Raw genomic sequence first — 16,267 nt, forward strand, 5'->3', positions numbered from 1 at the left:
TGGCTCTGCACCCCAGTTTAGACTTAGTCTCATGCTCTACAGACACGTTTCTTCAGCTCCAAAAGCAGAAGTATTAAAACAGTTTGTATAGCTAATTTCCTATATTCCTTCCCTTATTCTGAACTTTTAGATCATATTACTCATCCTTTTTTTGGAGAAAAAGACTATATAAGCTTTTCCCCAGACACTTGCCTGCCCAGCCAGGCTGACAGGCTCTGCGTGATCCATCGTGCATTTTTTTTCCTTTTACGATCCCCCAGAAGCCTTACTCCCTCCTTGATTGCTTAAAAGTCTTTGAGGCTTCAATTCACCCCTGATTATGACATCACCTCTGAGGCAATCCGGGGCTTTCCCAGGACACCGCCAGCCAGCTGATAGTCAGGGGGATCCGAAAGTGAGCGGCGAGCTCTGCACAGGCCTGGAGGGCTCCTTTTAAGGGCCTTCGGCCTCTCCGATCGTCCAGAATCCCTGGGAGTCAGCGCTGCCTCTCCTGATGACACCGCCAGCCACCTGATCAGCGCGGAACACTTCTACCAGGTCAGGATCAGCCTTCAGCCTGCAACAATTTACAGAAAAAACTTTGTTCAATGTGGCTCCCTCCTTTGCCTCTTTATTGGAAGTTCTTCAAATTGACGAGCCTCTGAATTCCCTGTTTTCAAACGCTAGCATCCCAGGGGACATAAACGAGGCACTTAAGGCAGAGGACAAAAAAATGAGGCTGCCTTATGTAGATCCTATCAAGCATCAGCCTGGGCGACCAAGGCCTCAACAACCATGGCCTTCTTCGCTCGGGCCTCAGTACTGTGGCTGTGTGAACTTCAGGACATGATTCCTCCAGACCAGATCAGAGTTCATCAAAACCTGGGTAAGTTGGTGGCCACATCCCAGTATATGGCTGACGCCTTCTTACACATGGCCAGATATACCGCATGAGCCATTGCGGCGGACATTTCAGCACGCAGACTTCTGTGGCTTAAGAACTGGTGGGCAAACACCAAGGCCAAGTGGTGTCTTGCTACTAAGCCTTACACAGGGGGACATCTTTTTGGCACGGCCCTCGATCCTTACCTAGTAGAGAGTAAGGACAAGTGCAAGACTCTCATTAATACAACAAAAAAGGAGATAAGCGCTCGGGGGCCAGATCATCACAAAGCAATTACCGCAGGCAGCCCTTTCAGCCAGCTTCCACCTGGGACTGGGCCCAGGCCTCTCACACCTCCTTCCAGAAACCGGAGCAACAGCAGGATCGTTCCACATACAGAAATCAACCACAGGTCCAGACCAAGTGGCCCTTTCGAGGCACAGGAGGACAGTCCTTCAAACGAGGCAAGTGATCTCACAGACTCCCCTCCTATAGGAGGCCAACTGTCCCTTTATTCCAACACATGGGCAGCCACTACTACGGACTCATGGGTATTAAACACCATTACTCAGGGTCTGATGCTGGAGTTTTGGTCCAGCCCACCGGACCGGTTCCGATCTTGCCCTATTCCCACGAATAAGACTAGAGCAGCCCTCATGTCAGAGGCCATAGCTCACCTTTTACAGATACAGGCCATAGAGCCAGTACTGCAGGACCAGGAAAGACGAGGGTTCTACTCAAATCTTTTCGTCGTTCCAAGACTTCAGGGGGCTGGAGGGCAATCTTAGATTTAAAAAGTCTAAATTATTATCTGATGTATAGGGAATTCAAAATGCAGTCACTACAGTCTATCTTGGCCAGCATCAGACAAGGGGACTTCCTTACATCAATAGACCTGACTGAGGCATATTTGCATATTCCTATTCTTCCCGGTCATTGCAAATTCCTCAGGTTTAGTTATGCCCAATGACACTACCAGTACATAGCCTTACCATTTGGCCTCTCTTCAGCATCTAGAGTGTTCACAAAGGTACTGGCAGTGCTGGTCGCCCACCTCAGACAATCTCCAATCAGAGTCCAGTGCTATCTGGACAATATATTAATACAGTCCTCCTCATTCCAGAGTGCCCAGTCAGACCTCGCCCTAGCCATCAAAACATTTCAGGAGCACGGGTTTTCTGTCAATTTCCAGAAAAGCCACACTGTGCCCTCAACCCAGCTCGTCCACCTTGGCGCTATTATAGACACGAACAATTGTATGGTCTACAGTATCTATCACAGGACCGGCGGGACTCCATTCAGGCCCTCGTACGTCGGATCCGAAAAGACAGGGTGGTCACATTGGCCTTGTTATCACAGCTCCTGGGAGAGATGGTGTCCTGCATACAGATTGTTCCATGGGCACGTCTTCATGCCTGGGAATTGCAGTGGCTTCTTCTTTCATTTCAGAGGCTTCACATCAGCGCCTCCAACCAGAAGGTCCGAGTTCCGTGGCCGGTGTTGAATTCCCTTCGTTGGTGGGATTCCCCAGCACTGTCATGGGGCACAGAATTCAGAGAACCAGCCAGGATCACCCTCACCACAGATGCCAGCCTATTTGGCTGGGGAGCACATCTCCAGTTGCATTGGGCTCAGAGTCGGTGGTCCAAAGAGGATTTGAAAAACAATATAAACTGGCTGGAATTCAGAGCCATACATCTGGCTCTAGAAAAATTCAGCAGCATAGTAGATGGTCAGCATGTCCTGGTTCTTACCGACAGCATTGCTGCCAAGGCCCATGTCAACAGACGGGGGGGACAAGGTCCAGGCCTCTCATGCAGGAGGCCCAGTTGTTGGGGTCTTGGGCGGAGTTGAATCTTGCTTCCATCAGGGCAGAGCACATATCTGGAGTGACCAATCAACAGGCGGACTCATTGAGCAGAGCCACTGTGGACATGCCGAATGGCGACTGGACCCGAGAGTATTCAGGGAGATCGTGGACAGGTTTGGTTCCCCAACCTTAGACCTTTTTGCTTCCTCAGCCAACACCTAACTCCCGAGATTCTTTTCCAGGTTCCTGTCTCTGACAGCGGAAGGGACAGATGCTCTCCGCAGCCCCTGGTCCAGGGAACTGCTTTATGCACTCAGAAAGGACCTGTGTGTTTTCCATGACAACAGGGTAACCCTCAGACTAGACCCTTCCTTTATGCCCAAGGTAAATTCCTTGTACCATAGATCCCAAGAGGTGATTTTACCAGACTTCTGTCCTAACCCATCCAATGACATAGAGATGCAATGAAACACACTGGATGTTTGCAGGGCCCTGCAATGTTACATACAGAGAACTTCACCCTTCCGTAGGTCTGAGGCACTGTTTGTGTCCTTTCAGCCTTCATCCTTCAGCCAGAAGGTTTCTTCCTCAACAATAGGGAGATGGATTAGGGCTTGCATCACTCTTGCATACCAGACTCAGTCACTGCAAGTTCCTAGACATATCATGGCCCATTCTACCTGGGTGCTGCTACTTCAGTGGCTTAGGCGACCCAGACATCCATAGAGGAGATTTGTAGGGCAGCGACATGGTCCTCGCCCTCATCCTTTGTCCATCACTATAAGATTGACAAATATTCCTCCTCTGATGCCTCATTTGGTCGCAAGGTATTAAAACACGCATTGGCATCTGACGGGACCCAGGCCCAGACTGCTTCCCCTCCCTTAGGGACACAGGGCTTTGGTATCTCCTATTCATGGATTCTCCATCCAATCATGCTGGAGAAGAGGCGTTGTCTTACCTGAACACCTTTTCTCAGCATGATGATGGAGAATCCACTCCCTCCCATTAGGGTCAGTTGGCCCTGGTTCCGATATTAGGAAAGCAGATGGGTTGGACTAAAGTCTGTGTATTGCCTTAGTCTAAACTGGGGTGCAGAGCCACAGCAGAGGCGTATCTACACTTCAGACTTAGTCTTATTGGAGCAGGAAGATTAAGACAACCCATTCGTGGATTCTCCATCATCATGCTGAGAAAAGGCGTTCAGGTAAGACAACGCCCCTTCTCCTACTGTATTCTTTACAGTCTAACAGTCTCTTGTTCTGCTCACTATGGAGTTGTGGGCTATGCTGTCTCTTACCTGATTGCTCCCTAGGCAACATCTCTTCACACTAATTGGGCTTTTCTCTGATGGATGTATTCCGTCCTCCCGGGAAAAGGCCTTCCCAGCCTATCATTACAACTTCTGACATAGTCCAAGTATATTAGAAACATGTTGCACAGATTCTCTAACACAGGGGTCACCAACCTATAGTCTGCAGCCCACTACGGGGCTGTGGGCTGTTGGCCACTGGGCCATGCGAGTGGCTGGCCAGTGCACGCATGTGCACATACTCGCATCCCCCACATGCGCTAGTGTTGTGGCAGAACCCAGGCGCTAGCATCACCACAAGCACAACCCCTACTGCCACTAGCGTCATGGCATCATGCTGCACTATTGTCACTGCAAGAGCAATATCCCCACTTGTGCTAGTATTGCAACACTGCATGGGTGCTAGCATCACCCGATCATTGCATGTGCACTCGTGGCCCCATTTGCATCACGCATGCAATCACAGTCCTATTCATGTGGGCCATGGACCCATTTGCATAAGCACATGCTTGCACATGGAAAGACACCTCCAACCCCTCTGGCCCATCAACCCAGAAAGGTTGGGGACCCCTGCTCTAACATTATACTATATGGCTCATGATTTCTAACTGCAGATGGTGCCTACAATCCTAAACAGTTTTAGAAATGTTGTAGAAGTATCTGCACCAAAAACAAATTTGATGCTCAATGTACAGTAAGGTGGCCAAATACAGAATAGACATGGTCTTTGCCCTTTCTCTATTCATATACAAGAGAAAATTCCATATGTGTATCAGAGGTTATACCTATAGGCAGCTGTCTATTCTATTTTGTCTTCATTTAATCCAATATCTATCTCACTCTCTACTAAGTCAGAATTCCTTTCTTTCATGGTAGAATTCCCCCCCCCCCCCCGAACTTATGCCTGAACAATGCAGAAGCTCTGATATTTGCCTCCACATCTGAAGTGGAAGGAATTATTCCCAGAATAAATTATCTTTGTTTTATCAGGATTTCCAGATTGTCAAAGGCTAGAATTATCACATTGCACTTTAAATTTTGCTTCTTAAAAATCAACAACAGTTGTCCTTCAGCTCATTTCCAGATCCAGATGGCCTATATGTTTAAAGTAGGAACTTGATACAGTGTTACCTTTTTTTTAAGGCAGGGCAGGAACTGAAAGATGATTAAAAGCAGCATTAACATCACCTGTAATTACAGCTTAAAATCTACCAAGGTCTTCCAATTAGGTTTTGAAAGGTACAAATAAAAATAGCCAGGTTAAAAATCCTTGGAAGGAGTCAACTGCACAGTAATTGATTGCATGCTCATTTTTAGAAGACTGACCTTTCCTTCCAGTTGTCTAATGTGAAGATTTGCTTTCAGTGCTTTAGCTGTCATCTCCCCTTGTTTATTCCATTAGCAGGGGAAAAAAACCTTTTTCTCTGCCTAGCATGGAATATCACTGTTGATCTCATTAGGTGTCTTCAAATAATTGCAGGTTTTAAGCAAGCTGGAAACATCAACCTTCACAAAGAATTAAGTGTGCCATAAAAAGGACCAGGAGCGAGGAAAAAAGAGTGGGTGTATGATAATTGCATGCCTCAAACTAAAAGCAAGCAAAAGGAAATAAAACAGTGGATGATATTGATAGAATAGAATAGAATAGAATAGAATAGAATAGAATAGAATAGAATAGAATAGAATAGAATAGAATAGAATTTGGACAACAGGAAAATAAATATCATGATTTATTTAGAACTCCAATGGTTAGAGAGCAACAAAGGAAAAATAGATGACTACAAGTTACACAAGTACAGTCATTTCACCTTGATAGGTGTCACTGTAGATGCTACACCAGTGAATGAACAGGAAAGCACTGCAGTGACTTAAAAGATATTTACACAGGTTTGCAAGAGAGAAATTCTATGACAGCTAACCCCAAATCCTCCCAATTTTACTATATTCCTTTTATTCCACCCTACTTATCTCATATGCATACTGTATGTACACATACGCATACACACATACACACACACACACACACACACACACACACACACACATATATATATATATATATATATATATATATATATATATATATATTCAAGAATATTGGTAAAAATGCGACTCCCAGGCATAATTATGAATAAAAGAATAAAATACGTTACTTGAACCTACTTAAACCACCTTTATTGTAATGGTCTTTTAGCCCTGACGATGCTGGGGAGTTCCCCCAGCGAAAGCTTGGCAACTTTTTAGTATAAGTATATTTTTAGTAAAGTATTCTTATTTTAACCCTCCTGGTGATCGTATTTTATTCTTTTATTCATATATACAAACACTCCATATATATGGAAACTCTCTTCTATCACTGATTAAGAATCAACTCTCAAAAATTGCTATTTTTTATAATCAGATTAAAAATGATTCTGGAATGTCTCATTTTGCAAGATACATGGATCCCTGTATCTTCTTAATATTACAGAAAAAAATGTCAAAAGAAAAGGCAATCATCCATTTTTTCTAAATGTTAGCCCCTGAGTCCCATCCAGCAAGCGATGAAGGATTCAGGGAAATGTGACTGGGCAACCTTCCACTTTATGACTTTCAATATTTTGTGTACAGGATTTTTCTCTCCTTACGTGTATGCATGCATTCATACATATATCACAGAAAGGACACATTTAATATTCTATATACATGCTACACACAGGTAGGTTGGTATTTCTAAAAGTTGCCTATTCCAGACCTTCAGTTGGTATGGAATTCACTTCATCATCTCATGATGCATTTAGATTCATTGCAGATATGCGGTGAATAGGTGTACAAAAGCTGACACAATGATCCAATTATTTCAATCACACATACATTACCAGGAAGAAAAAAAAGTAGTATGAATCACAGAAGAAGCAGAAGGACAGGGACACTCCTGAACAAGATAAGGTAAAGAATGTAAAGTAGATAAGTGGGGGGAGGGGAGAAGAAGAAGAGAATGTTACGAGTTAATTCCTGAGAAAAACCAATCAAGCTGAACTAATGAACAGCAGAGAAATGTGCTTCTTTTCAGTTAAGGTCCAAAGCACTTCTGAGTCATTTCTGAAACTGGCATCCAGCACTTCTGAGTCATTTCTGAAAATCAGCCAACAAAATATTGTCTTGTGACAGCCCAACAAGGAAAAGCATCTTTCTCTGAGTTTTCCTGCTCTTGGGAGTGGAACTATTATAACATGAGTCTCCAATCTCAAACAGAGGATTGAAGAGAATAAAGTGCTAGACAATATCAAAACCACTGAGCAATCAAGCAGGATCAAGAGTATTAAATTATTAAGCTACAAGAAGTCACCTAACAGATTGACCCAAGCGGATTTTTCTGCAGTACCCATTCTGGTGATAGAATGGACAGGTAACTGTTTCTAGACCTATAACCTTCTATTAATCCCCCACTTACCTTCAAATGATCTTGGGGTGCTTTGTTCCACATTTTTTTCCTGTTTTGCCATCTGAAGTCTCCCTGTTCACTCGGAGGTCCCCAATCTTTTGAGCACCAGGGACCGGTTCCATGGAGAGAGGTTTTTCTGCGGCCTGGAGGGTGCATGGTTTTGTGTGCTGCCTGCATCCTGTGGATGGGGCTTTGCTTATTTGTGCAGATCGGTTACTAGCATGCTGTGGCCCGGTACTGGTCCACAGACAGGGATTTGGAGACCCCTGGGCTACAGAACTTTAGTTTATTACCAGTTTCCCATAGCAGCTCTTTGGCTACTTTACAGAGGTGATCATGAACATAATAAGCCAAACTAATGCTTGTCATGCATCCTTGTAGTTTATATACATCCCTTCATAATAAATAATACATCCTCTAAGAATATCATAGTCAGCACAAACATTACTTTCACAAGTATTTTTGGCAATAGCAATAGCATTTAGATTTGTATCCTGCCCCATGTTTGCAGTCAATATATGTCCGTTTATGATATCAATATAATCTTGCATTTATTTGAGTGTGTTACATAGCAGTTTAATTCTATTCCAATGAAAAAAAATAATTGATAAGAATAATTTTGTTTGTTTGTTTTCCAATTTCTAAACTGCCCATCTCCTTCAGAAAGGAGTTCTTCCCTTCTACTTTGGTAAAATTTATGCTCAATTAATATATTAATTGAACTCTCATAATATTGGACAGAATACAAAGGGGACTAGCAAATTGGTATATATAGTAAACCAATAAAAATGAAGCAATTCTATAAAGTGAATATTGAAACTTAGATTTATGAGGCTGTTTTTCTTGAATATCTGTTTAAGCATGATAAAATAATATAGTCAAGCTTTGCTTTAAGTGACAGACTTCCAAGGGGTTGCTATAATTAATAACCCAGATCTAAAATGTTTAGTAATCTAGTATAGAGCATATGGCATCATTGTATTTTCAATTCTATTTTCAGCTACCATTAATCATATCTCTCTTCTTTCTGTGAAAGAATGCTTCTGCATGCCACATTAAATGTGAATAAACAGATGTTGTACTGAAAATCTAATATATGGGAATGTATATACCGGTATATTTAAAATTAATGACCAAAATGCCACTAATTATTTCAATAATAGCAATGATTAGTAACATCAAGGACATACTCATATGCAATTTACTTCTCCCCATTTGTGTTTACGTGCCATATTTTAATTTTTCTTGAATTCTTTGCTTCTTTTTTGGTAGAAGTATTTTTTTTTTAGTGGGGAAGTAGAATAAGTAATATCTACTTTTATTTGATGTTGAATCATTTTGTCTTCTAAGAAAATGGTGCTCATATTATAATCAGCAGTTTTGTCCCTGATTACATTTTATTCTTTGAAAAAATAAATTTCTAAAATTTATTTTAGAAAGAGGCTTAAAAAAACATTTTTTAAATATTCAATATTCCAGGATGTTGGCTAATTCTTTTCAATCTGCCAATTCTTCATGTTGCTAATTCTTTTTATTTATATAATTTAGTGATAAGCATTTTCTCATGTTTCTATTTAAAAATCTCAAATATACTGATGATACCAATATGGTAAATGTAAGCAAGGAAAATGTAAGGGTTGTTTTGTTTAAGATACAAAAGATTGCAAAAGCCATTTAGGCTGCTCAGTATTAAAATATGCACATGCTTAACTTAACAATTTATGGCAAATTGATGGAGAAGTCGAAACAGTAACAACCTTTTTCTTTGTAAGCTCAAAAACTAACTGATATTGGAGAAAATTGTTGAAGATTCCTTGGACTACATGGGCTGAGGGGAAAACTGAATACTGGATGAAATAAAACCAGATTTCTCATTGGAATATAAAATATTTTATACACGGTACATAATAATTGGAAAATACTGTAATGCTTGGAAAATGGAAGGCAATAAAAGAGGCTGGCAGAAGGCAGGATGGTGAAATTTCTGGTGAAATTAGATCCACTCGTTCACAAAGAGCAAGAAATGAGTGAACAAAGGAAAAAAACAAAATAAAATGGTTTGATTCCATTTCATGAGATATGAATCCTTTTGTTTTCAACATAGTTTAATGTCCAAAATCTTGTTGAGGCCAAAACACAAGCTACACTGCAATGTGATTTCCAATGAAAAAAGACAGGCATGCCTTTTTTAATCTCAATCATTTCTTAAAGTAGTTCTCTTCAAAACATTAATTCATCAGTGCTTCTTTTCTATATTAGTCTAGATTTCCAGGTATTTAAGTTACTTACATAAGGGTTGGACTTAATAATCTTGGCACTCAATTTTATTCAAAATAGCCACACAAAGGCTATGGTTACTGTTAACTATAAAGATTACTATTCATTTGTAATTCTAAGTATGGGTAGTATGAAAGAATTATCATTTCTTTCAGCAGATTTCATTTAGGATCCACATGTATTTGAATAAATATATTCCTTAATAGAAGGAATTGTTGTTTCTCATTAAATCTGTGTAGAAAATGTTGACGCTGAAATATATAGTCTCACACAATATATTACAAACACTGATAACTTTTAAAAAATTAATTTTAAAAATGAACATGATGTATTCAAGTATTTAATACCCAGGCATTTGTATGATAGCAGTATATTGAAGTATTTAACGTAGCATAGCAACCTAAATAGACCATAACATTTGCAATAATAATCACATCTGAAGATTTGTAAATTTCTTCTTTACATTTATTGGTAATTCTTATATCTAACCAGACAACTAATTACAAATCAGGGATTAATATACAAAACTCAAAAGCTATAATAAAAAGAGATGACTATTGTCTGGCATATGGGATGGAATAATAATATGTTGATCAGATTTGGATAAAAGTAACATTCTGTTCTCCAAACACTATTTTTAGGGGAAATGGATGTTGGGCAGAAAGATTTTAAAAAGTGGACTTTTTTGTATGCAGAAGTGGGAAAGTTAGATGAAAATCAAGGGCAAATGGGAGATATCTCAGTTGTTTGACCTACAGAAGATCAGTAGAGATTACTGAAATTTGGAAGGTAAGTATCTTTTACATCGTATATAAATTTCCACAATGCATAGCCATCTTCTTAAGCAAAAAGATTGATAAATTTATTAGATGAGCTGATAAACATACTGAGCCATTAAATCAGTTCACCTCATGATAAAATCTGATAAACACTTGATAAAGGAGTTGGGGGAAGAGTAGAAATGATTTAAGCAGTCTATAGAAAAATCCAAGTTCACATACCACACTAAATAAATGCCTTCAGAACAATGCAGCAATCCACTAGTAACAAATTCTGACAAATGATAGTGAATTCAGGTAATAAAGCCTGCCTGAATGAGAACAAGTCTTTGGACACTTAAAATTCTTGACTCACGTCTGCACTGCTGCACAATTGCATTAAGCATAATGGATTCCCTGCCTTCAGGCACAGTTTTATTGTTTAGAATTTCTCTTGACATGTCAAAGGAAAACAAAGCAATTTAATTCTACATTCTAACCTTTTGCAAAGACATTTGAATACAAGGAATTATATGATGCCAATAATGTTTGTTTACGTGATTCAGTCAGGGTTTTGATTACCTTTTTAAATAAACTGATGGGCATATTTTAAGTAGTTTCCTATTTAGAAATTCCATAAAGCAGGCACCATATGTGAAAGTATTCCATCTATACATAAATTCATATTTGTCCTATCTCTGTCCATCTGTTGTCTGTCTGTCTTTGTAGGGATCATACATTATCATAATATAAACTGGAAACTTTACAGGCAGAGACTGTGTAGGCCAATTTATGGAAATAAAATGCACTGACCAATCCTGGAACAAATAAGGGTATGCTCTATGCTGTAGAAAATACTTTGTTTCAAAACTAGACTTACATATCCATCACTTCCTTGCTGAAAAGTGGTAGTTGACATTTTTTAATAAGCTGGCCAAGATTTTTCTTATTTTCTCTTGCTTTTTAAAACCAGAAAATGTTAATTATGGAGGAGAAACTGATTTGAAAATTGAACTATGGTGTTGTCAACAATTCAAAGAGTGAGGAATGCTATAATCATGTGAAGGAATACTTTTAACTCTACTCTTGTCTATTACAGAAGTAATTTATTTTTGTCCTTCTCATATAGTATTGCATTCCTGCTCTGTTGACCAAAAACAATAGACTTGCATGCATAGATCACCTTCTGCATATTCTGATTTAAGCTATACATAGCTGAATGTATAATTAAGCTGAAGTATATATCAGTGTATATCAGTTGATTTGAAATTGTCCATAATAGAACCTGTGCTAGTTCATTTTCAGAAAAGAATCACTCTCTGATGTTGGAGTTTTCTAATAATAATCATCTCATTTGATCAAGCCAATTTCAGTCCACTGCTACAGTAGCTATATTGAAAACATGAATGTAGTAGGTTCCTTCTCAGAGTAGAAAGGGGTCATGTTTTTGATTCCGACAATTAGTTATACAGTATATACCACACAAAAGTGTCACCATAGTTTTTAGTAGAGGACCTAGAAACAGACCCTAGTTCAGTAACTGAGATCTTGAATTTAAAAGATAAGAAAATGGTAAATGATGAGAAAGTCCCCAGCCTAAAATCCGGAAAGCTACTACTAGTTACTACTACTAGTAACAAACTGACCACAATAGGCTTATATATAGGAAACAACACTTTAAATGATAGAGATGCTAGCACATCTGAAGAGTACTTTTTCCTTACATAGAATGGCTGCTAGATAGTTGCATACAGTATTTACAAAATGACTGCTATATTGGACTTAGCCAATTACAAAAGTTTCATTTACTGAAAAACAAAGTGGATAATTACAGCTCAAAAAACATTCCAATAACTAACTAGGAAATACACAGTGATTGCTACTCACTGCTTACTTAAATAAACTGTAGTAATTCAGAGCATTTTGTGCACTATCATAAGCAGATTAGTAAAGTAATAAAGCTAATAAATGTTATAAATCAAGCATGTTGAATGTCCACTATCAATATCTTACTTGCAATGATTTCATTTTTTTGTAACTGAATGTAAATTGAATGTAATTTTAGTCTTGATAAGAATATAACAAATTAGACAATCATTGCATAATAGTATTTTTTTTTAAAAAAAAATAATCATAATAAGCCGATCATTTGTTAGTTTATCAGCCTGGATTGCTTTCCAGGTCTTGATGATATATATTTTCCATCTGTATTAGAGATACTGTATATACTTATTACCTTGTAATATTTTTCTAGTCTCTTAATTCCAGTAATTTCACAAGAATTTACAAATCTAAACATTGAACCGTGAATTCAAAAATATTCTTCAAGATACATTTCTTAACAATAACATGAATAAGAAGGGCATGTTAAAAATATTTACTTTCTACTCCAAGAGTGGGTTTCAGTTTAAGGGTAGAATGTGATAGCATTATTTGTTACATTGCAGAAAACAGTCTGTATTGCTGGCGTCTCTGTCTTGCTCGCTGTCTGAGCCGTCGAAGTGAGAGGCTCTTTGGCTGCTTTCCAAATTTCTCCATGATCTCTTTGATTCGGGCCAAGTTAGTTTTGCTGATTGTGAAGTGACATTGGGTTGCACCCATGTCATATCCTACAGCACAATTTTTCATGGATGTAGTGTAACCGTCTGCTTTTACACTGACCACATATTCTCCTGGATTTAGAAGCCGCCAATAATCTCCATTGTTTGCTATTGAGGATTCAAAGTAGAATAAAATATTGAAACACATTTGCCTTCAGTACCATCCTGTTTTAAAAAAAAAAAACCTAAAGGCTTTTGCTCAAATATTTGATTATTGCCCTGGGATTGCTACTAAGGATTGTTGTAGGAATTAATTATTTCTCAGGCTGGGTTACTTTTAATTCTGAAAATATTTCACCAACCTTTTAGTGTGCAGCACAATCATATATATTGAGTTAACTTTATTAAACTATATGTTTCATATAATCCTAGTGAAAGGATTATATGAAAGGCTTTTAGAAGTCATTTTGTATGACAGAAGGAATAGTGGGATTTTTGGATGCATTCTTAATAATCCATCTATTTGACAATGCACAATGACAATGTGAATTGTCTGAGGCATTGATCTCCATGTTCCATGTTCTGTTTTTTCTTGCTAAACTAATCAGAGCCTAGACTGAGCTGAACAGAAATATATAATTAAATCCAAGGGTTAAAACAGTTATCTATCTTTTACTATCAAAAGATATTTCAATTTCAGTGATAGGAAGTCAATATCTAGATAGTAAGGCAGACTTTATGATTACTCTTTTTTTTTAAAAAAAATGACAATCCAAAATTCTGTGTCTAGAAAAATTCTAAATCAATGACCTGCACAGTGAACAAAATGACTCATGCTGCATATTTGCCTGGTTCATTTTTGTCTGTTGCTCATGAAGAAAAGGGAAGATAAGACACCAGTGCGAAATAAAAACCAACTCAGATTATAAGCAGAGGTAGGTCTAGGACAACTCACCCTGGCCAATTCACCCCATCTGTCTCGCCACAGTCAACTCACCCCAGCCAACTCGCCATTGGACAATTAAATGCAGGATAACTCAAACGAGGGACAAGTGAATTGCAGTGGGCCTTGTCTTGCTTTAGATTTGAACTTTCTCAGGTGAGAAGTCCTCGAGGCTGGGGTAAACTAATCCCTAGTACCTGTTGTCTTTCTCTTGAGTTATCCCACATTGAATTGTCCTCACGGTAAGTTTTTCTGCAGCAAGTTGGCCACAGTGAGTCATCTAGGGTGGATCATCTGGGGAGAGTTGTCAATTCCGGGCAGAAGCAATGGAGTTTGATTATCTTTGCCTTTTCCAGTAGAGCCATCTAGTTGGACTAGGTTTTATATATAGATGACATCTTAGGCACTAAAACAAAGCAGTTACAGACCTTGAGATCAATTGCAAGGGACAAGGTATGATCCAATTTCTTTCTTGATGAATATTTATCCTGCCTCTCCTCTGACATCTTACATGGGGTCTCCTTTAATTTTTCTTCACAGTAATAAACCAATGACATAACTGAGCTAATATGAAGTGACTATAAATTATGCAGAGAATATCCTGCTCCTAGTTTTCCAACACCAGTAAAACTAACCTGACATTTCATCTGAAAACTGTATGTGTGTGAGAGAAAATGAGATTGAATAGTTGTTTCCTGAAAAAAGCCAGTTGATGGACCACTATAATGAGATGAATTACTAAGTTTCAGATGTCACAATACAAACTTATTTTTTGGGAAATTGCAACTGAAATATTGCATTAAGCAATGTTCATGATGGGCATTTAACTAGTAGTCTAATATCTATGATTGGCCCATGATACAAAAAATATATGTAAGAGTATATATTGGTGCAAATCTAATGTCTACCTTGGATCTGGATCTGGACATGTATAGTGAATTTACATAAGAAGCTATTATTCCTCAAGAAATCAGATACAAATAGAACAGTGTATGCAATGGCCAATTTTGCCAGTCATACCTTGTTTATTTTTGAGTACAACAGTATGGACCATATCAGAAATTTCAAAATATATTAGCTAATTATATTTTATATTTCTGCATATGGTAGAGAGCATGTGGAATTGCCTTGAGGATAAGAGGAAAAGCTGCTATCAAGGCAATGATTAGATAAGAGGGATAGTCTGGGCCAAGAAAAAAAATTGAGAAAACGACTCTGACAAGCCCTCTCTAGCTTATATGAAGTGAAGAAGACAACTTTCAAGATTCTGTTACTATAGTTAGTACAATAAAAGTTTTGTCCTGACCCATATGGCATTGGTTTCTTAGTCTGGTCTACCTTGTTGGACTAGCAAGGATAGGGCTATTTAACTTGACAGGCAAAGCAAATAGCTTAATGTTCAAACATTTGGGCTACTATCTGTTATACCACTTGGCCTCAATTAGTAAAATGATCCCTTAATAAAACTGGTCTGTGTAAATCAGTGTTGGCTATTTTTGTTGTCTTTTTTTCATTTTCTTTCAATACAAACATGTATTTACCTGTGCGGACATCATGGTTCACCCCTTCTATGGAAATAATGGCATTTGGAATTCCCTTCCCATGTTGATCCCTGACTATGCCTTTAATTCCACGATGCACCTGATAGTGAAATAATAGGAACAAATAAGGTTCAGCATCAATCCAAAAAGAAATTACATGTTGACGACTGCTTTTCAAAGCTGTATCTGCCATGGGCTAAAGACTTCAAACAAATTAAGCAAGTTTCCCTCACTTAATACTTACATAAAGGGAAAAGAGTCTTTGGCCTAGGCAGCTATAACAAATATTCTTATCGTCATCATCATCATCATCATCTCAAGGACCTGGAGGTCCTCAGTGAATAAACAACTTCAGAACATTTGATATTAGTGCTATTTTAGAGAAAAAACAAATACTGAGAAATCAAATGGATGAACCACCTTGGAAATTACAGTATGACATTAAAATATTTTAGACAAACCCATATGCCTGACCTGTTATTATTTATTCCTTCCTGTTAGGTCTACATGCTCGCCATACTATCTTTGAGGTATGGTTGGTGGATAGACGCAATTTGATTTACTGGGCTACATGATCCTGATTGAATCTGATTTCTCTGCACTCAGGTTCAATTCAGCTTGCTGTGAATGTTTCGTTACAAAGGTACTTTCAGTACTTTATATGCTTTTTTGAGGGGGAGGGAATCTCATATGGAATGCATCCTGTGTGTGTTTGTGGGAGGGTATCTTATACCACCAAATCTGCATATGTATCTACAATGGAGGATCCTGTACACAATCTCTTTAAAGGGCTTTGGGAT

At 38.6% G+C, this 16,267-nt stretch overlaps 1 protein-coding gene across 1 annotated transcript in view; it reads right to left on the reverse strand.

Annotated features, from left to right (window-relative positions):
• Window positions 1-10,132: 10,132 nt before the first annotated feature.
• The window catches only part of CPXM2 (carboxypeptidase X, M14 family member 2), a 110,494-nt gene continuing 104,359 nt past the window's right edge, over window positions 10,133-16,267 (reverse strand). The window contains exons 13-14 of the mRNA XM_039339957.1: window positions 15,468-15,567; window positions 10,133-13,151 (exon numbers count right to left, since the gene is read on the reverse strand). Of these exons, the coding sequence (XP_039195891.1) occupies window positions 12,880-13,151; window positions 15,468-15,567 (372 nt within the window). The 3' untranslated portion in view covers window positions 10,133-12,879. The remainder of the gene's footprint in view (window positions 13,152-15,467; window positions 15,568-16,267) is intronic.

The sequence above is a fragment of the Crotalus tigris genome, unplaced genomic scaffold, assembly GCF_016545835.1.
Source record: "Crotalus tigris isolate CLP2741 ecotype Arizona unplaced genomic scaffold, ASM1654583v1 scf7180000017536.10889498, whole genome shotgun sequence".
NCBI lineage: Eukaryota > Metazoa > Chordata > Lepidosauria > Squamata > Viperidae > Crotalus > Crotalus tigris.